Here is a 21,978-nt window from a genome sequence, read left to right on the forward strand (position 1 = left end):
TGGATGAAGGGTATATAGGAACTCTTTGCTATTTCCACAACACTTCTGTAAGTCTAAAATTATTTCAAAATAAAAAGTTTAAAAATATATATGTATGTATATGAATTGCATCATAAGACTTCTTTGATTATAATCCTCCTCTGAGGCTCTGCATAATGTGACAACACGTCACCTTTCTGATGCCACTTCATGCCATCCTTACTTCTGTTTCCATAGATTGAAATGTTCTAGCTACACTGGATTTAACTAGCAAATATTTTCAACTTTTTCCCTTCTGCAGGACCAAAACATATACAACTCCCTTTGCACGGAACACATTTTCCTCAATTTTCGCATGCTGTTTCCTTCTCATTCTTTAAGTCTCCACTTCTAAACTTTCTGAAACCGTGCATTTCTACCCATTCAAAGTCTAATTAATTTTCTCTCACAGAACTCTCTTTTCCCATTAATAACACTTAATCACAATTTTTAATTTTACCTTCAAGCAAAATGGGTTTACTTAACCTCAGTTTCCCTCGTTAGATGATAATGACCATGAGAAAAACTGTATCTGTGTTATATCCACAATGTTTAGAACAGTGTCTGTACATCATTAGCACTCAATAATTCTTTGTTGAATGAGCTAAATGTAATGAACCCTCAGTTAAATTATATATTTGTATTATGTGCTAATAAAAATCTATGCAAATTAGACTACATTGGCAAAGATCATGTTTGTGGTTATGAAAGAGCACCTTCATGTAAAGAAGGGAATCTGAGAATTTATTTTATGGATCTAGAAAGAACAAAACCTACACCATCCCACATGGCCATACTGTCACTAAAAGGACCCAGGGATCACAACAAAAGTGAATGCTACACTTTTATTTACTGGACCATAGGACATTTATTTATTCATCACTTTCTGATCATCTATTGTCAGAAGTGCCTATTGCCTATATTGTGCATGGCATCTACACAGCCCTATACTGGATACTGGAAAAAAGACCCAGGTTACATCATATGTTTAGACTGAATTAAATCCTAGTGATATACAGTAATACGCAATCCCGCTACTACAAAGTAATAATCTAGAATAATCTGGTTTATAATTATCTGTAGTCTATTTACAAGATAACAATAGATGTGTGTCAGCTAATTTTTCTCCACTTCCCAAGCTACTCTTTTTCTCCACTATTTTTCTGAGATAAGAAAGAAACATAACCCTGGAATGGTACTTGCTTACCATACTACTTGTATCATATGTACATAAACCCTTAAGATTAAATTGGCCAGATTTTTCTCTCCTCAGAATTATTTTATAATGAAAGATTTTTTATTGAATTTTTGACCTATAAACTGATATTGCTCCATAAATACAAACTCTATAAATATATCAGGAAGTTAGAATTTTCCTAGCGATGAGGAAATATTTCTGTCAAGGGAGACAGCTAAAATGAGTAAGCTCTTATGGCCCTAAGACAGGGAGGAAAAAACAATTCTTCAAATAAGGCCCAATTTTGAAAGGGGGCTTCACATATACACAAGGATTTTTCTCTCCTATACTTGGTAAACTAGATTTGTAAATTCAGCACTGAGGCCATAGTTTATTTTAGATAAGACATGCCTTTTGGGATCTGCATGAGATCTATGCTCTTGTCTAACAATATATCTTTCAAGAAGCCACCAATAATATGAAAATTCAAATTTAAAAGCTTCCAAATGTTCATATTTTAGTACAGAAAACTTGTCACTTTGGAACTGAAGATTTTTACTTCTCATCCATATGTTCACTGTCATTGATATCAATGTAAGTGGGTGTGGTGTCATGGATTGAATTGTGTACCCAAAGAGCTATGTACCAAATGCCTGGCACTTGTGAATATGACCTTCTTTGGAAATAGGGTCTTTGCAGAGTTGAGACAAAGTAACACAGAAATAAGTTGAGATCTATAATTCAATCACTATTGCCCTTATACAAAGAGGAAAATTAAGAGACAGAAAAAGACACAGACAGGAAGAGAATGGCATGTGATGGCAGAGACAAAGACTGGAGTGACACATGTACAAGCCAAGGGACACCAAGCATTATTGGCAACTTCCATAAGTTAGAAAAGAAACATGGAACAGATTCACCCTTGGAGTCTTCAGAAGAAAACAACACTGATGACACCTGATTTCAGACTTCTAGGTCTCTGGAATTGTGGGACAATAAATTATTTCTGTTGTTTTAAGCCACCAAGTTTGTGGCCCTTGATTACAACAGAGCCAGGAAATTGTATATATAGTAAGGCTAAGGATGGGTATGTCATATGCAACCAAGTCCACCTATATAGGCTTGTACCACTGTATTTTTGTGGAAAATACTCAGAAACACTGTGAGGTTTCTAGGCTCTGTCAAAGCCACTATGTACTTTTCACTATTCAATGTAGAAAGTGATTTCTTTATTTTTTCTCTTACTTAGAAAAATGGAATTCTGGTCTACGAAGACTGAAGAGAGTTAATATACTACAAACATTACATGATGTACTTGCCTTTCACTGCTTGAAGTAGTCCAATTAATTCTTTTGGGAACTATTTTAAAAGCTTAATATTTGAAAACACAATCACATTCCCTATGGAGAAGTCCAAATAGACTAAGCAATTAAAATGACTGCATTTAAAAATTCTGATCCTTTCATTATGGACTTCTAATCCCACATTTAAGAGATGGCTCTGATTTATGGGCTTGAGAAGCAAATGATCCAGAATGTTCCTAGAGAGAGAAAAGAATATGCTGGAAAAGTTTTGTTTTTTCATATTTCTGCTTTATACTAATAAAGAGATCTCAAGGCTGCTATTATTTATGGTTTCTGTGCTTCTGTATAATTTAAATTGCTCTCACTGTTTGCAAATTCCAAGAAAATGTGCAGTTCTTGACCACAGAGAGCAGTTAATGAAAATAAAACCATTAGCTACTAAAGAGGAAATCAAAAGTTTAAGGCTATTCCTACATCAACACCACAACTAGATAAAAGACGCCTTAAATCAGGTATTTGTTGTCATGCAGACAAAAATCTTAAAAGATGCTTAGCTAACTGAATTTGTACTTAAAAAATAAAAACACTGAATTTGGTCAAAGTGGTCTGTGTGGGTTGATAGGACCTAGAACTTGTCAAGAATTTTAAATTGGTAGTTAGCCCTGGAAACCTAGACACTATTAAGGCTATTTTCTCAAAGGTAGAAAATGAATGGTGTATTTATCATTGCCTGTGGAACAAATGATTATGGGGCTCTTTCATGTAGCAATTCCTGGGAAAATGTTTGAGAATTTAGCTGACCACAAGTTTAAAATACTTGCCAACAGTGTGATGTGGTTGCTGAATAAGCTCCACAATCTCAAGCTACATTTATAATAATAATGATAACTTCTACAAGCATGCTGGTTTACATTGTGAAAATTGCTTTCATACATGTGATCTCATCTTACATAGTGACCAGATTATAGGAAGTCAGTATCCTGTTCTCTATGAATAAAGTTAGGCCACAATCGTATATGGTTTCATATTTTAAGATGTACCTTAACATCCTTCATTACAGTATATCCAGAAGAGGGTAGCCATAATAGTGTAAAGTTCCTATAAGAAATTATCAAAAATTGGAAATATTTATCTTAAGGAAGACAAGATGCTGGGGGAATCTGGTACTTTATTCAAATATTTGAATGGCTTAATGGAAGAAAACTAAATGTACTCCCTTAGTGTAAGAGAGTTCATCATAAAGAACATTCTAATGACTAGAGTCATAAAATAACTGAAAATGCTGCCTTGTGGAGATAGTAAATTCTCTGTTGTCATCAAACGTTTTCCAAACAACCCTCTTTTAGGGATGGTCCCAAAGGTATCTCAACATTGGGTAGGAACAGATGGACTGTTGTGGGGACTGTCAGTGATCACCCATATCTATTCCTCTACATTCTTTAGCCACCCTTGAAATTAGGTTGGTCAGGTAGTTGAACTCTGGACAGTAAAATGTAGTTGGAAGTATTATATACTACTTTCTGTTCTGGTACCTAAAAACACTCTTGTGCTATCTCCCTCTCTCTCTTTTTCTCTCATTTGCCCTCACTCTCACCTTCTTGCTCCCCCAGCAGGTAAAGGCAGAGGATTTAGCAGAAGGCTCTGAAAGGTCACTAGGGGATAGTAAAAGCCACTATCATAGAAATCACCTGAACACCCAACCAGACTTCGTGTTAGCAAAAAGTAAAGTTTTCTTGTGGTAAGCCACTGTGATTTTGTGGTTATTATATTTACTGGAGTTACTTAACCTTACTAATTAAAACACGAACGTTTCTTCCAATTTTAAGATTCTGTAGTATGTAGTATCTTTAAGTATGATACTATGAATAAAACCACAAGGTTGTCTTCAACATAAAATCTGATTTGGAAAGTATGCAAAAATTAATGAAAGAGCTGCAGTGAGGGATGTTGCAGGCCATCTGGACCTTGATTATCTAAGAAATTCATTTACTTGTTTATTAGTTCATTCATATATGCATATATGCACACACAAAACAATCAACCACCATCAGACACTGTGCTAATTTCTGGGGAATAAATGTTGAATAAATATCTAAGAGTGAAGTTTAGGGGCGCCTGGGTGGCTCAGTCGGTTAAGCGTCCGACTTCGGCTGGGGTCATGATCTCGCGGTTTCTGAGTTTGAGCCCCACGTCAGTCTCTGTGCTGACAGCTCAGAGCCTGGAGCCTGCTTCGGATTCTGTGTCTCCTTCTCTCTCTATGCCCCTCCCCCACTTGTGCTCTGTCTCTGTCTCTCAAAAAATGAATAAATATAAAAAAAAATAAGAGTGAAGTTTATAGTCTAGTAAAGAGAGACAATCAACAAATTAAGGTATAATTAAAAGTTACACATGCTGGGATGGAAAATTTCATAACATATAGTAAGGATTTATTTTAATAAAGTAAGACATGCTGGGGTGCCTGGGTGGCTCAGTTTGTTCAGTGTCCAACTCTTGATACTGGCTCAGGACATGATCTCACAGTTTGGTTTGTGAGATCTAGCCCTGCATTGGGCTCTGCGCTGACAGCGCAAAACCTACTTGGGATTCTCTCTCTCCCTCTATCTCTCTCTCTCTCTCTCCTCCTCCCCACTCGCATGCCGTCTCTCTCTCTCTCTGAAAATAAATAAATAAACTTAAAAAAAGAAAATTGGACATAGCTTCTTCCTGGAATTATGGATCAGGGTTCAGGAAAGGTATCAATGGGAAGTAATGTTAAAGTCATTGCTATGTAAAAAAGAAACAAAAAAGTGTTCATCATGTGGCTGGAGGTAGAGAAGGTCATGAGTTGCTGTACAAGTTAAAGTAAAGGAAATAGTTTCAAATAGCTGGAATAAGGGGTGCAAGAACAGGAGAAGTAGGTGGCAGCCAGTAATAAAGAAAAAAATGTATTTTCTTTCCTAGGTAGGTAATGATTTAACTGACTTAATCATGAGAGATAGAAGATATTTACATTTTTACATTTACATTTTACTGTTTATACTGATGAGAATGAATTGAAGGTGAGCAAGACTGGAAGCAGAGACCAATTTGGAACCCATTATAATACTTGTCTCAGTGAGAAATCTAGAAGCCTGATCTGAAGCCGTTGAAGCAATGATACAGAAGATTCTAACTAGGGAGAATTCTAAACACTGTTGGCATGATATACAAGATGAGATAGAGGGAAATGTCCATTTCAAGACTTCCAAAGTTTCTGGCTTTGAAGATGTCTGTTAAAACACTTCTCACCAGCTGTCTTGTAATCTTTTGTTGTAGTAACAAACAGACAACATATAACCTACCTTCTTAACAAATCTTTACAGTATTGTTGTATAGCAGATCTCTGGAAATTTTTCATATTACATGACTGAAACTCTATCCTCTTTCAACAGCAACTCCCCATTTCCCCTTCCCCCAGTCCCTGGCAACCACTGTTCTTTCTGCTTCTAAGAGTTTGGCTACTTTAGATACCTCATATAAGGGTAATAATTCAGTATTTGTCTTTCTGTGACTGTTTATTTCACTCAGCATAATGTCAAGTTTTGCCCATGGTGTAACATATGACAGGATTTATATCTTTTTCTTAAACGCTTTTAAGTTTAAACACTTAAACACTTACACCACATTTTCTTTATCCATTCATTCATCAATGGACTTAGGTTGACTCCACATTTTGGCTATTATGAATAAGGGGGCAATAAACGTGGGAGTGAAATTGCTGGATCAAATGGTAACTTTATCTTTAATTTTTTTTTAAATGTTTATTTATTTTTGAGAGAAAGCAAGCAGGGGAGTGGCAGAGAGAGAAGGAGACACAGAATCCAAAGTAAGCTCCAGGCTCCGAGTTGTCAGCACAGAGCCTGATGCAGGGCTTGTACTCATAAACTGTGAGATCATGACCTGAACTGAAGTCAGACACTCAACTGACTGAGCCACCCAGATGCCCCTATCTTTAATTTTTTGAAGAACATTCATACTGTTTCTCATAGCGGCTGCATAATTTTACATTTCCATCAACTGTGTATAAGGTTTAAATTTCTCTAAATTCTCAACAGCACTTCTTATTTTCTGGGGGTTTTTTGGTTGTTGTTGTTGTTGTTGTTGTTGTTTTAATAATGCACATCCTAACAGGTGTGTAGAGATATCCCACTGGTATTTTGATTGCATTCACTTGATGATTAGTGATGTCGAGCATCTTTTCATAAACCTGTTGACCATTCATATATCTTCTTTGGAAAAATGTCTACACAATTTTCCCAGTTTAAAATATCAGGTTATTGGAGCACCTGTGTGGCTTAATAGGTTAAATGTCCAAATTCGGCTCAGGTCATGATCTCACGGTTTGTGAGTTTGAGCCCCATGTCAGGCTCTGTGCTGAAAGCTCGGAGCCTGGAGCCTACTTTGGATTCTGTGTCTCCCTCTCTGCCTCTTCCCTGTTCTTTCTCTCTCACTCTCTCTCAGTCTCTCTCAAAAATAAATAGACATTAACAAAATAAATAATAAAAACTCAGGTTATTGGATTTTTTGTTATTAAGTTTTAGGAGTTCCTTATATTTTTTTACATTAATCCCTTATCCCAAATAGGGTTTGCAAATATTTTTCCCATTCTGTAGGTTCCATTTCACTCTATTAATTGTTTCCTTTGCTGTGCAGAAACATTTCTAGTTTCTTGTGTCCCACTTGTCTAATTTTCTTTTTACTTTTGTTGCCTGCCCATTAGTATCATATCCAAGAAATTATTTCCAAGACCAATGTTATGAAGTTTTCCCACCATGCTTTCTTGTAGGAGATTTATAACTTTAGGCCTTATGTTTAATTCTTTCATCAGTTTTGAGTTGATTTTTGTATGTGGTGTAGGAGAAGGGTCTTATTTCCATTTTTTTTTATGTGGATACACAGTTTTCCCAACACATTTGTTGAACAGACAATCCTTTCCCTACTGAGATGACTTGACATATTTTTGAAGGTTTATTTCTGGGTTTTTTATTCTGTTCCATTGGTCTAGACGTATATACTCATGCCAATACAATGATGTTTTGATTGATTACTCTGTAATATGTTTTATGTCAGGAAGTATGAAGCCTCCAGCTTTGCTCTTCTATATCAAGATTATTTTGTCTAGGATTTTCATTACTCTATTGAATAGAAATGGTGAGAGTGGGCATCCTTGTCTTGTTTTTGATCTCAGAGGGAGAACTTTCTGTTTTATATTGTTGAGTGTAATGCAAGCTATAGTCTTTTCATATATGGCCATTATTATGTTGAGGTAATTTTCTTCTTTTTTCACTGTTTTTACCATGAAAGGGTGAACGAATTTAGTAAAACACTTCTTCTCCATCTACTGAGATGATCATGTGCTACTTATTTTTATTCTGTTAATGTGCTTTATCACATTGATTGATTTCTATATATTAAACCATCCTCTCACCCCAAGGATAAGTCCCACTTGGACGTGGTGTATGGTTGTTTTAATGTGCTATTGAATTTGTTTTGCTAGTAATTTATTGAAGAGTTTGCATATCTATCCACCATGGATATTGGCCTACAATTTTGTTTTCTTGTAGTGTCCTTGTCTAGGTTTGTTATCAGGGTATGTTGGCCTCATAAAATGAATTTGAAAATATTCCTTCCTATTCACATTTCTAGAAGAGTTTTAAAGGATTAACATTAATTTTTCTTTAAATTTTTGATAGAATTCTCCAGTGAAGTCATTTACTCTTAGGCTTTTCTTTGTTGGTAGGTTTTTGGTTACTGCTTTAATCTCCTTACTAGTTATATGTCTGTGCAGTTTTTCTATTTCTTTATAATTCAGTATTGATAAATTATATGTTTGTAAGAATGCATCATTTTTTCCTAGGTTATCCAATCTCTTAGTATATAATACTTCATAGTATTCTCTTATAGTTCTTATTTTTTTCCTGTGTAATCAGTTGTAATGTTTTCTCTTTTATTTTTTTTAATTTTAAATGTTTATCTTTTATTTTTTTCTTTAATTTTAAATGTTTATTTATTAATTTTTTCATATAAAATTCATTGTCAAATCGGTTTCCATACACCACCTGGTGCTCCTCCAAACAGGTGAAGTCCTCAATGCCCATCACTCACTTTCCCCTCCCTCCCACCCCTATCAACCCTCAGTTTATTCTCAGTTTTTAAGAATCTCTTATGATTTGCCTCCTTCTGTCTCTGTAACTTTTTCTCCCCCTCCCCCTCTTCCATAGTCTTCTGTTAAGTTTCTCAGGATCAACAGAAGAGTGAAAACATATGGTATCTGTCTTTCTCTGTATGACTTATTTCACTTAGCATAACACTCTCCAGTTCCATCCACGTTGCTACAGAAGACCATATTTCATTCTTCCTCATTGCCAAGTAGTATTCCATTGTGTATATAAACCACAATTTCTTGATCCATTCATCAGCTGATGGACATTTAGGCTCTTTCCATACTTTGGCTATTGTTGAAAGTGCTGCTGTAAACATTGGGGCACAAGTGACCCTATGCATCAGCACTCCTGTATCCCTTGGGTAAATTCCTAGCAGTGCTATTGCTGGGTCATAGGGTCGATCTATTTTTAATTTTTTGAGGAACCTCCACACTGTTTTCCAGAGCAGCTTCACCTGTTTGCATTCCCACCAACAGTGCAAGAGGGTTCCTGTTTCTCCACATCATCGCCAGCATCTACAGTCTCCTGATTTGTTCATTTTAGCCACTCTTACTCACGTGAGGTGGTATCTGAGTGTGGTTTTGATTTGTATTTCCCTGATAAGGAGTGACGGTGAGCATCTTTTCATGTGCCTGTTGGCCATACAGATGTCTTCTTTAAAGAAGTGTCTATTCATTTTTTCTGCCCATTTCTTCGCTGGATTATTTGCTTTTGGGTGTGGAGTTTGGTGAGTTCTTTATAGATTTTGGATACTAGCCCTTTGTCTGATATGTCATTTGCAAATATCTTTTCCCATTCCATTGGTTGCCTTTTAGTTTTGTTGATTGTTTCTTTTGCAGTGCAGAAGTTTTTATCCTCATGAGGTCCCAATACGTCATTTTTGCTTTTAATTTCCTTGCCTTTGGAGATCTGTCAAGTAAGAAATTGCAGCGGCTGAGGTCAGAGAGGTTTTTTCCTGCCTTCTCCTCTAGGGTTTTGATGGTTTCCTGTCTCACATTCAGGTCCTTTATCCATTTTGAGTTTATTTTTGTGATGGTGTAAGAAAGTGGTCTAGTTTCATTCTTCTGCATGATGCTGTCCAGTTCTCCCAGCACCATTTGTTAAAGAGACTGTCTTTTTTCCATTGGATATTCTTTCCTGCTTTCTCAAATATTAGTTGGCCATACTTTTGTGGGTCCAGTTCTGGGGTTTCTATTCTATTCAATTGGTCTATGTGTCTGTTTTTGTGCCAATACCATGCTCTCTTGATGATGACAGCTTTGTAGTAGAGGCTAAAGTCTGGGATTGTGATGCCTCCTGCTTTGGTCTTCTTCTTCAATATTACTTTGGCTATTTGGGGTCTTTTGTGGTTCCATACAAATTTTAGGATTGCTTGTTGTAGCTTCAAGAAGAATGCTGGTGCAATTTTGATTGGGATTGCATTGAATGTGTAGATTGCTTTGGGAAGTATTGACATTTTAACAATATTTATTCTTCCAATCCATGAGCACGGAATGTTTTTCCATTTCTTTGTATCTTCTTCAGTTTCCTTCATAGGCTTTCTATAATTTTCAGCATACAGATCTTTGGCATCTTTGGTTTAGGTTTATTCCTAGGTATTTTATGCTTCTTGGTGCAATTGTGAATGAAATCAGTTTCTTTATTTGTCTTTATGTTGCTTCATTATTAGTGTATAAGAATGCAACTGATTTCTGTACATTAATTTTGTATCCTGTGACGTTGCTGAATTCATGTGTCAGTTCTAGAAGACCTTTGCTGGGGTCTGTCGAGTTTTCCATGTAAAGTATCATGTCATCTACAAAAACTAAAAACCTGACTTCATCTTTGCCAATTTTGATGCTTTTGATTTCCTTTTGTTGTCTGATTGCTGATGCTACAACTTCCAACACTATGTTAAACAACAGCGGTGAGAGTGGACATCTCTGTCGTGTTCCTGATCTCAGGGGTAAAGCTCTCAGTTTTTCCCCATTGAGGATGATATTAGCTGTGGGCTTTTCATAATTGGCTTTGATGATGTTTAAGTATGTTCCTTCTATCCCGACTTTCATGAGGGCTTTTATTAGGAAAGAATGCTGAATTTTGTCAAATTCTTTTTCTGCATCGATTGACAGGATCATATGGTTCTTTTCTTTTCTTTTATTAATGTGATGTATCACATTGATTGATTTGCGAATGTTGAACCAGCCCTGCATCCCAGGAACGAATCCCACTTGATCACGGTGAATAAATCTTTTTATATGCTGTTGAATTCGGTTTGCTAGTGTCTTATTGAGAAATTTTGTATACATATTCATCAGGGATATTGGCCTGTAGTTCTCTTTTTTGCTGGGTCTCTGTCTGGTTTAGGAATCAAAGTAATTCTGGCTTTATAGAATGAGGCCAGAAGTTTTCCTTCCCTTTCTATTTTTTGGAACAGCTTGAAAGGGTAGGTATTATCTCTGCTTTAAATGTCTGGTAGAATTCCCCAGGGAAGCCACCTGGTCCTGGGCTCTTCTTTTTGGGAAATTTTTGATAACTGATTCAATTTCTTTTCTGGTTATTGGTCTGTTCAAGTTTTCTATTTCTTCCTGTTTGAGTTTTGGAAGTGTGTGCGTGTTTAGGCATTTGTCCATTTCTCCCAGGCTGTCCAGTTTGTTGGCATATAATTTTTTTCATAGTATTCTCTGATAATTGCTTGTATTTCTGAGGGATTGCTTGTAATAATTCCATTTTCATTCATGATTTTATTCTCTCCCTTTTCTTTTTGAGAAGCCTGGCTAGAGGTTTATCAATTTTGTCTATTTTTTCAAAAAAACAACTCTTGGTTTCATTGATCTGCCCTACAGTTTTTTAGATTCTATAATGTTTATTTCTGCTCTGATCTTTATTATTTCTCTTCTTCTGCTGGGTTTGGGGTGTCTTTGAATATCTGCTTCTATTTCCTTTAGGTGTGCTGTTAGATTTTGTATTTGGGATTTTTCATGTTTCTGGAGATAGGCCTGGATTGCAATGTATTTTCCTCTCAGGACTGCCTTCGCTGTCTGCAGCTTTTGAATTAGTTTGCCACTTGAAAAAGTGTTTTGGCCTGAGTTCCAAAGGTAAAAAAAAATCAAAATAATGCTCTCTTGCTTATTTTTTTCCATTGAATCAATTCACACTGACTACTCCTTTAACTTATTCATAGAATCCACTCACTTTCTGTCCAAAAATCTGGTTTAAAAAAAAAAAAAACAGAAGAAGCAAGCCCACAGTGCAAGAAGACTGAGTAAAATATAGTATTCACATTAATGGGTCTTATGGGTAAGTGTTAAGAGTGCCAACTTCGGCCTCACTTCTTATAAATTGCTTACTAACTTGGGTAAGTTCTATGACTTCTCTGAGCCCAATTTCTCCATTTAAAAAATGAATCATAAACCTTTCTCCAAAGGAGACATAAAATGTCAAATAACCACACCAAGAGATGTTCAGTATCATTAGCCATTACCATTGGGGAAATGCAAATCAAATCCACAATGAGATATCAGTACATACTATTACCATAAATATTATTTTAAAAAATGGAAAATAACAAGTTTTGGTGAGGATGTGAGGAAATTAGAATGCTTGTGCATTTCTCCTGGGACTCTAAAATGATGCAACTGCTTTGGAAAAAAATGTGGCAGTTCCTTAAAAGTTTAAATATAGAGTGACCATCTAACTCAACAATTTATTGTAGGCATACACCCCAAAATTATAACATATGCTCATATTAAAAATATACAGTAATGTGTATAGCAGAATTATTTATAAGAGTCAAAGAGTGGAACCAAAATGTCCTTCAACTGATGAACGGTTGAATAAAATGTGGTATATCCATTCAATAGAATATTATTTGGCAATAAAAAGGGATGATACAGCTATATATTTGAATCTTGAGAACAATATGCTAAGTGTAAGAAGACATCCAGCAGATAACACATATCGTATGATTTCATTTATATTAAATGTCCAGAAGAGGGAAATATATAGATATAGAAATCTGATCAGTGGTTGCTTGGAGCTGGAGGTGAGGGTGGTGGTGGAAGACTGGAAAGTGACTGCTACGGGTATGGAGTTTATTTTTGGGATGTTGCAATGTTATGAAATTGATTGAGGTGATGGTTGCATAACTGCATGTACTAGCAAACCGAACTTAACGATACATTAAAGGAATTATTCACCATGATTGAATGAGGTTTATTCCTGGGATGCAGGACTGGTTCAATATCTGCAAATCAATCAACATGATGCATCACATTAATCAAAGAAAGGATAAGAACCACATTATCCTCACAACAGATGCAGAAAAGGCATTTGACAAAATACAGCATCCTTTCTTGATAAAAGCCTCAAGAATATATGGATAGAAGGAACCTACTTCGAGATCATAAAGGCTATATATGAAAGACCCACAGCTAATATCTTCAATGGGGAAAAATTGAGAGCTTTCCCCCTGAGGTCAGGAATGTCCACGACATGCATGTCCACTCTCAACATTGTTGTTCAACATAGCGTTGGAAGTCCTAGCCTCAGCAATGGGACTACATAAAGAAATAAAAGGCATTCAAATCAGCAAGGAAGAAGTCAAACTTTCATTCTTTGTAGACAACGTAATAGTCTATGTGGAAAACACAAAAAATCTCCATGAAAAAACTGCTAGAACTGATACATGGATTTGGCAAACTTGCAGGATATAAAATCAATGAACAGAAATCTGTGGCATTTCTGTACACCAATAATGGAGCAGCAGGAAGAGGAATCTAGAAATCAATCCCATTTACAATCGCACCAAAAACCACAAAATAGCTAGGAATAAACTTAACCAAAGATGTAAAAGATCTGTAGGCTGAAAACTATAGAAAGCTTCTGAAAGAAATTGAAGAAGACACAAAGAAATGGAAAAACATTCCATGCTCATGGATTGGGAGAACACATATTGTTAAAATGTTGATACTACCCAAAGCAATCTACATATTCAATGCAATGTATTAGAAACCATTGAATGTATGATTTAAGTGGATCATTTTATGGCATATGAACAATACCTTAATAATGCTTTTTAAAAATGGACAAATAGTTCCATCTATTTCATAGAGTTATTCAGAAAATTAAATGAGATAATCTATTAAAATATTTAGTACAGAATTTAGCATCTGTTGAACAATCAATATTACTAAGTAGTATTACTAAAAATAATACTAAATATTATTATAACAATTATTATTAGTAGATCTATTATTAAATGATAGTAAATATTATTATAACAATAATTATTAGTTGTAGAGATATTGTTAAATAACTTATTTTATATAGTTAAGTATATCATATAGTTATTAATATTATTACAATATCTCTATTAAAGTAATAGTTTTTTTTTTTTTTTGAGGATCTAATTTGAGGCCTAGATAATCTTAACATAGTCATTATGCTATAATAAAAATAACATAACTTTTGAGTCAAACAAATCAGATCGAACTTCCATTTCTGCCACTTACTAAATATGTAGCCTAAAGAAAGTAATTTTATCTGTCTGAGGCTGAGTTTCTTTTTCCGCAAAATAATTCAACAATACCTACTACTACTTTGGGCTCTTTTTTAACTTAAAGTTTAGTTAATATACAGTGCAATATTGGGTTCAGAAGTAGAATTCAGTGATTCATCACTTACATACAACACTCAGTGCTCATCACAAGTGACTTTGGGCTCTTATGAGGAATAAATAAAACAGTGTATGTACAAATGTATATTGTAGTGCCTAACACATAATGAATTTTTAAATAATTTTGTTTCCATATGTGTAAAATCATGCTTTTGGCATTAATAAGTGTGATGAGACACTGTCAAACTTATATTAAACCTCATGGGACATAAACTTCAGCAATGCCCCAAAACCGCAATACATGCATAGAGGTCTGGTCAGCAACAATATTATTCCTAAAATATTAATAATCAACTTGTCACATTACAGGCAAATATTTTGTAAACTGTTAGCTTTCTTTCTCTTCTTAAGTACAACTAAGTTATAGAAACTAAGACAAAGTAAGTAAACCAGTGTCAATCTCAAGCACTAATATGGCAACCAACTTATAGGGAAAAAGGCTTGGCCCAGATTTTCCAAAGTTATAAATAATGCACATGGTGTACATTTTGGGTAGTAAAATTTTTTTCAGTTTAGGAGGGCCCATGCTACTAAGCTTGTGTATGTTATTCTGAAGAAATAGATCTTTAGGAAACAGCTCATTAACCCTAGAATGCCTACAAGGAAGAGTGAATGCTGCCATGAACCAGCTCCAACTATGTGTGTGAAGAAAGCTGAGTGAACTCGTGAAACCCATCTTTTTGCTTTCCAAGGTCTTCACTTATTCCAGATTAAATGAAGACCTTCAAGGAATTATTTGAAGGTAAAAGGGTAGGAAGAGTATATAAAAAGCACAAAGAATCAAGGGGTGCCTGGGTGGCTCAGTCGGTTGAGTGTCCGACTTCGGCTCAGGTCATGATCTCACCACTCATGAGTTCAAACCCCGCGTTGGCCTCTGACAGTTCAGAGCCTGGAGCCTGCTTCGGATTCTGTGTCCTACTCTCTCTCTGCCCCTCCATCACTCATGCTCTGTCTCTCTCTCTCTCAAGAATAAATAAAACTTTTTAAAAAATTAAAAAAAACCACAAAGAATTCAAAAAATCCCTTGCTCCCACCATTATACCCACAATGCATATATCAAATCATGACTCAAGCTAATGAAATTATCACGTATTGCTATTTATATTGATAGTAATTCTGGCTTCACATTTTCACTCAATTAGTTGTGACTTGCTTGGGATTGTGTTTCTATGATAACTTTAGAAAGAGTTGACTAATTTTGCTAAACTGAAGAGATGCAAGGGTACCATAAGTTTCCATTTTTAATATTGCCATATTGAAGCAAATGGTGGATAATTTATTACTTCATAACATTATATATTTTATAATTTTTAATTATTTTCAAATAAATTTAGTACTTGGTTTAAGGTTACAGAGATATATCATTATATTGAGTAACAGAGTATAGAACTGTTAATTTATGAGGTCTTCCCACAAAAATAGTCATTCTCCCTTTTCCCATCTCTGTTTGGCAGTTATCATATTGCATTGTAATTCTGCATACACATCTGTCTTTCCCACTAGACTGAAAATACCTTAAGGCCAAGAACCTTATTTTATTCACCTCTAGATCCCCAGGATCTAACATAGTGTTTGGCATCTGTTAAGAACTCAAAAACTGTTTCTATTTAAATAAAGTTTTAAAAAGGTAGATTTGGTTGAACAGCTAATTTCCTATTTTAAGGGTTCAATTAGTCACTTATTTTTGCCTTGTAGTCCTGCGTATTGCATTTACTAATATATTTTGCTTTATATTCTTGTAGAGCCTTTTACAGTGGTCTCTTAGGGGACCTAATACAATTTTCAGTAGAAACTGATATGCTGGTGAAATCGATTTTTGATGAAGATTAACACTCCTTTATACACAAAGAAAGTTTGAGCCAGTAGCACATAACACAGTCATGAAATATGAATTTGAATAGCTTATAAAAACAAAATAAATTCTGAATGACAATAGAAGAGAAATAAAGAGAATCTTTCATACTGGATCAGATTCATCTAAAGATGACTATCCAGCCTTTTGAAACATCTGTATTATTCAATTAGTTTGAACTGTTCCATGGGTCTGAGTTTTTCTGATATACTTTAGGCCCCCAAACCTCCTTTTTGACTCTTTGACACAAAAAGATAAACTAAACAGTGTTTATATTTATTTTCTGCATGACACTGGGTTATTTTAAGTCTTAGGAAATTTCCAAAAAAAAAGTTATCATCAATGAGAAGAACAGGTTATATTTCCAAGTTTACCTTCAATTGCAATTAGATGTCAAATCTCAAATCTTTTCATCCACATTTATTCATGGCTTTTTCAAAGGTTCTAGGAGTCTGTTACAATTTGTAAAGCATGCATTTGGGTTCTAAAAAAATAAGCAGTGCCTAAAGAATGGTTTACCTAGCATTTCAAGTAGGGCACATTTTGCAATGATGTTTCAATACTTTGGTATTAAAATGTAATATGAATTAATATCATTTAATGCAGTGTTATTTTTTCTTAGAAAAAATGAAAATATATTTCTTTTCAACTGCCAAAAAAAAGAATTAGCACTGGTATAGTAAAGGTTTATTTATCAAATTTAAAGTTAAATTTACTTTCACAGTAAGAAAATAAATGGGAATGATAGGACAAAATTGAATTTTTTTTGTGTTTTGTATATTGCTTTTGTCTTTATATTTCATACATTACCACAGTCTGCTTTAGCAGGATAGGTTTGCTTTGTGAGAGAAATAGTTTTCATATTGTTTTGTTAAAAATGTGTTTATCACCTCAAAATATATGGCTATTTGGTTAAGATAAATCTTCTTTCAGCATTACAATGTGAATACAATTTAACAACAACCAAACTGTCATCACTATGTCAGCAAAAAGTGTGTAAATTTCTATAACATTGTGGATGACTAATGGATTACTCTATAGAAAAGAGAAAGTTTAGTTGTTTATTTTCCTCTAGAGACACAACAAAATATCTGTACTGATGCCAACCCATGAACAAAAGTATTCATTTCTACTGAAAAATTTCATTTACTGGATTGCCTTTACAGATATGTAGAACTGAAAACTGAGTGTAATTCTCAAAGAAACACATAAATAATAATTCATGACTATGTTTTCTAAAACTATCCTGAAGCTGGCACTTAAGCATTTCCCTCAATATGTCTCATTTTGTATAAAATGCCTGCACGGGATTCTTGTCTATGGGGAAAATGGAACTTACAATTCTTTAGAGAAAATTAATGTATGTTCTAGGTATCTATTGTTGTTTAACAAACTACCTAATTTACTGTAGCATAACAACTGTTTTATTTGCTCATAACTTTTTGGGTTAGAAACATCAGAACAGTTTACCTTAATGGTTTCTCCCTGAACTACATGGCATAAGCCAGGGCAGCTGGGGCTACAGGATCCACTTTCAATATGGCTTCTTCATTTATCAGCCTCTATGTTCACTGGCCTCTCTTTATTCAAATGATGCCCCATTCTCTAGGGCCTCTCCATGTGGCTTGAGCTTTTCATAGCATGGTAGTTTCAGAGAAGACCAGGCCCTGAAGAGAAGCTTCAAGGTTTCTTTTGACCCAGCCTCCAAACTCCCAGAATATCATTTTTATCATACTCTTTTGATCAAGCATATCCCTAAGCCCATCTTAGATTCAAGGGAAGGGGGATGATAACATGTTTAAATGGTAAGAGTAACAAAAAGTCTACGGTGGACTTTAATCTAATAGAATGTTGTCTCAGATGTTAGGTACTGACTGAGATTGGGAAAACCCAAACTTGGTAATGTGCTAGGCTGTTTGAATTGGATTGCTGTATTCTTTTGTAGTTCTAGTTTTAATCTAATTTGAGGGTGTCTAGAGCTGAATTTGTTTGATAAACTTAAAAAAATAAAGTAAAATTATTTCCAAAAGTTTTCATGATCTTACTGAAATCTGAAAATTTTCCAGATATAGAGAGGGATGTCCAATCAACCCAATTATCTTTCTGTCTTTTCTACACCTGGGATTTCTAAACATTCTGACTGCAGAGCTCCCACTGACGCTGAGGAGTAAGTACTCTTAACATCACTTTGCTATTGAGGCATAAGAGTAACTTACAAAATAACTTCCAGTTGTGAATAAATGGTGCTAAATAAATATACGGAAAGTTAAAATCACTTAAAATTAACTAGTTATGTGCTTTTTGAAATGCCAAAGATATGGTTTAACTGATTTTGTTTTCCTTTCCATGAATTACATGGTTGCTTTAGCATTTCAGAGAAGCAGCCTTTCTGGGATGAAAAATGGGCAGGTCTCCATCTTTCTGTCAATAAAGTTGTCTCCAAGTTGTGTCACAAATTAAAACCTGAAAAGTTCACCCTTTCAACTATTGAAAACAAATTTCTTTAGTAATTTTACAGGGTTGTGTTGGTGGTGGGTTATATTGGCATATATACCTATGTTGGAATACGCATTTATACCATGCACATATCTTAGAGATGTCCTAAATAGCACATACAAATTCTGTACCCAGTGAATCTGAAAGAAATGTACTCCTTACAATGGTCTCTCTCCTTGCTTAGGAAAAGTACTTATCTAACATTTTTTTGTTAAAGCTCGACTAATAGAAGAGGAAAATGAAGTATCCACTCATGGGCCACAAAGACAAAATTTGAAATAGTTGTTTGAATTTTTATTTCTACTCTATAATATATAAGTTTTCATAAAAAAGGCATTATCCACTTAAATCTTCATGAAAACTTATGATATAAGGCCAGCCTATGGCTTCATGTAACTCCTGGCAAACCACAGAGTACAACTTGAGGTATTTTTATCCTAGTATTGATGGAAAGATGTAAGCAAAAATTACTGAGGGTATGTGTCAATCCATCTAGATTTGGCTTTAACAAAATGTAATGATTCTTCAAAATAATACAAGTGGTGGGGGGAGAACCATATTCTAATACTTCAACATTATCTACAAAATATTCACTATTTCCACAATCCATTCTTAATAACATATTTCTTTTCTTTTTTCATGTTTTTGTTTGTTTTAAAATACTTAATTTTGGTACTCCTACTGGTATGCTGCATTAACTACAATGTGCTATAATTCTTTTTAGAAAAATGAACAAGTTCTTAGGAATATAATTTTTTCTCACCTATTCTCAAGATATAAATAAACCTCTAAAAACTGAGAACAAACTGAGGGTTGATGGGGGGTGGGAGGAAGGGGAGGGTGGGTGATGGGTATTGAGGAGGGCACCTTTTGGGATGAGCACTGGGTGCTGTATGGAAACCAATTTGACAATAAATTTCATATATTAAAAAAAATAAAAAAATAAACAAAAATAAACAAAAAAAACCCTCTAATAATCCAAATTGAATTGAAAAGATCAAAAATTGAGTAAAAAACATTACAAAGTGGATGAAATTGTGACTAATATATCTTCCCTGACTATATAATTGGTAGGTACCACTACACTCACAGGTTTCAATAAATCATATTATCAAAATAAACCCAATACACTTCCAGTATATTTACTCAGTTGCCTTACTTAGAACTGAAGCAATTCTTCGAATTGAAGAATAGAATTAAACCCTAGGTGGATGAAAGCTCACAAATGTTAAAGTACATGGTTTAGAGTAAAGGCCATGGTATGAAGAGATACTAACAAGCCTCTGAGTCTCAAGTTCACAGTTCTTGAAATATAAGGCTTACTGGTAGAGGACTCAAAAATAAGGCTCAACACCTTGTGTCTTTATTTGAGACTGCAGTAAAATATTAGCACCAATAAATCAACTTGCTACTTTTACCAACACCAAATATTCATAAATATTCAAGATCTCAACCTAAAAATAAGTTTTAAATAGCCCTGTAGTGTACCATTGGAAATAATATTATCAAATCATTTTACAAGTTGTACTGAGGGGCTCTTTTATTTTAAAAAGTGCTATTCTCCAGGAGTTAATGTTCTCTAAATGAAAATTTTTGGTTAACAAGCATGAAAAGTTTTTGTACTGGTCACCAATGCATGACACCTATGAATCAATCAATCACAGAGTTAAAAAGCTCTGTCTTATAGCACATTTAATACCTAGTGGAACCAATTAGTATTACAATTCCTTGATGCGATTCAAACTCATTTCCTTAAACTATTAAACTGAATTCCAGGGTTATAAATGAGCAGACACAAACTGATTTGCATGTAATAACAGTGGCAATAAACCTTTCCTGGTTCATGTAATTTTCCCCATCTGTTAACAGAGAGCAAGTTTAGGATCTATTATTCCCAGAAGGGGACTTACCCAGCTGGACATCTATAACACTTGGCTGATTCTCCATGGGGAACAATGGCTTGGGAGGCTTGTCTGTGAGTAAAGCTAGAAGAGAAAATGAAAGAAGGTAATGGAAAAATTGAGATAAATTGCAGGATAAGAAAGATCCTATCGTGAATGATATTTAATGTTTGTAGACTTGATGGTGTGTAAACACTTATTAGATAGCGTTCATACTTGAGTTGTTACTCTATCCATACAATATCCATTTCCCAGCACATTTAGAGCACCATTGATTCACTGTAAATAGGTCATTTCAACAGCTACACTTTCAAACAAGATCAAACCAATGGACCATTTTGAGTGCTTTTTATAAGCTTGTAAGTAAAGAAATATATATTTTAAATATATAATCAGATAAACATCTGATTATACAAATCTTCATTTGTACTTTGTGTTGTTAAATATCCTTAATGAAATACAACCCTAATAGACATTTCTAATAGACCTCTGAATCATGCCCCATTCTTCACTCAGCCTCTGAAACAATATAATAAAACACTGGTACCTTCATTAGGATAATGAATAAAAATACTGATTGAGTAACTTTTGTCCACTAAGTCCTGTGCCAAATGTTAAGGAAGAAGGAATTAAAGCCTTTATATTTACCCTCAATTTATAATCTAGGACTATCAACACAGAATTAGCACACCAAAAGAAAGGAATAATAGAACAATGACTACCACCTAGTGACAGATTGTATCATTTGAGCCATAAGACTATGTGGTAAAGGAATGGAGAAGGGAGAGACCAAAATTAGCTGGCAGAGTTGGGGAAAGTTTTATGAAGGAAATGGGTTTCCATGTAGACCTTAAGGAATGGAAAAGGTAGAGAGTAAGGAAGAAGAAATTCAGGAAAGATTAACCCAAACCAAGGAAGAGAGGTAGAACTTAGCAAGCATAATGTGACCAGAGGAAAATGATCTGGTGAGAAGGAGCTAGGTGGGGTACAGTGAAGAGCAAGTTGTTCATGATGTAGAATAATTAGAGCTCAATTCTGGAGGATCATGAGAAACATGCAGAGGAATTTGGACATGATGTAGTAGACTACAAGACCATTGAAAATTCGTAGAACAGCAACAAAAGACTCAAGGTAAGTGTTATCTAAAGATGATTGACTTCCTATATAGGATGGGTTAGAGGAGACAAAAAAAGCTAAGAGGATGCAGTAATAACACAGTAGTAGGGAGGATGAAGAGTCATCAATGGTGGAATCTAGGGAAATTTTTAAAAAAGCAAATTTGAAAGGCACCTAGAAGAAAGAAATGAGAGGACTTGGAACACAAATACAAAATGGTTTATGACAAAGCTTATATCAAGCTATTATTTATATCCTGAATTCCCTTTAACTGCT

At 34.7% G+C, this 21,978-nt stretch overlaps 1 protein-coding gene across 1 annotated transcript in view; it reads right to left on the bottom strand.

Annotated features, from left to right (window-relative positions):
• Positions 1–21,978, bottom strand: part of IL1RAPL2 (interleukin 1 receptor accessory protein like 2) — a 1,135,143-nt gene that overhangs the window by 257,098 nt on the left and 856,067 nt on the right. Inside the window, exon 6 of the mRNA XM_081792354.1 lies at positions 20,596–20,670. Coding sequence (XP_081648480.1) covers positions 20,596–20,670 — 75 coding nt within the window. The remainder of the gene's footprint in view (positions 1–20,595; positions 20,671–21,978) is intronic.

The sequence above is a fragment of the Panthera onca genome, chromosome X, assembly GCF_046562875.1.
Source record: "Panthera onca isolate mPanOnc1 chromosome X, mPanOnc1 haplotype 2, whole genome shotgun sequence".
NCBI lineage: Eukaryota > Metazoa > Chordata > Mammalia > Carnivora > Felidae > Panthera > Panthera onca.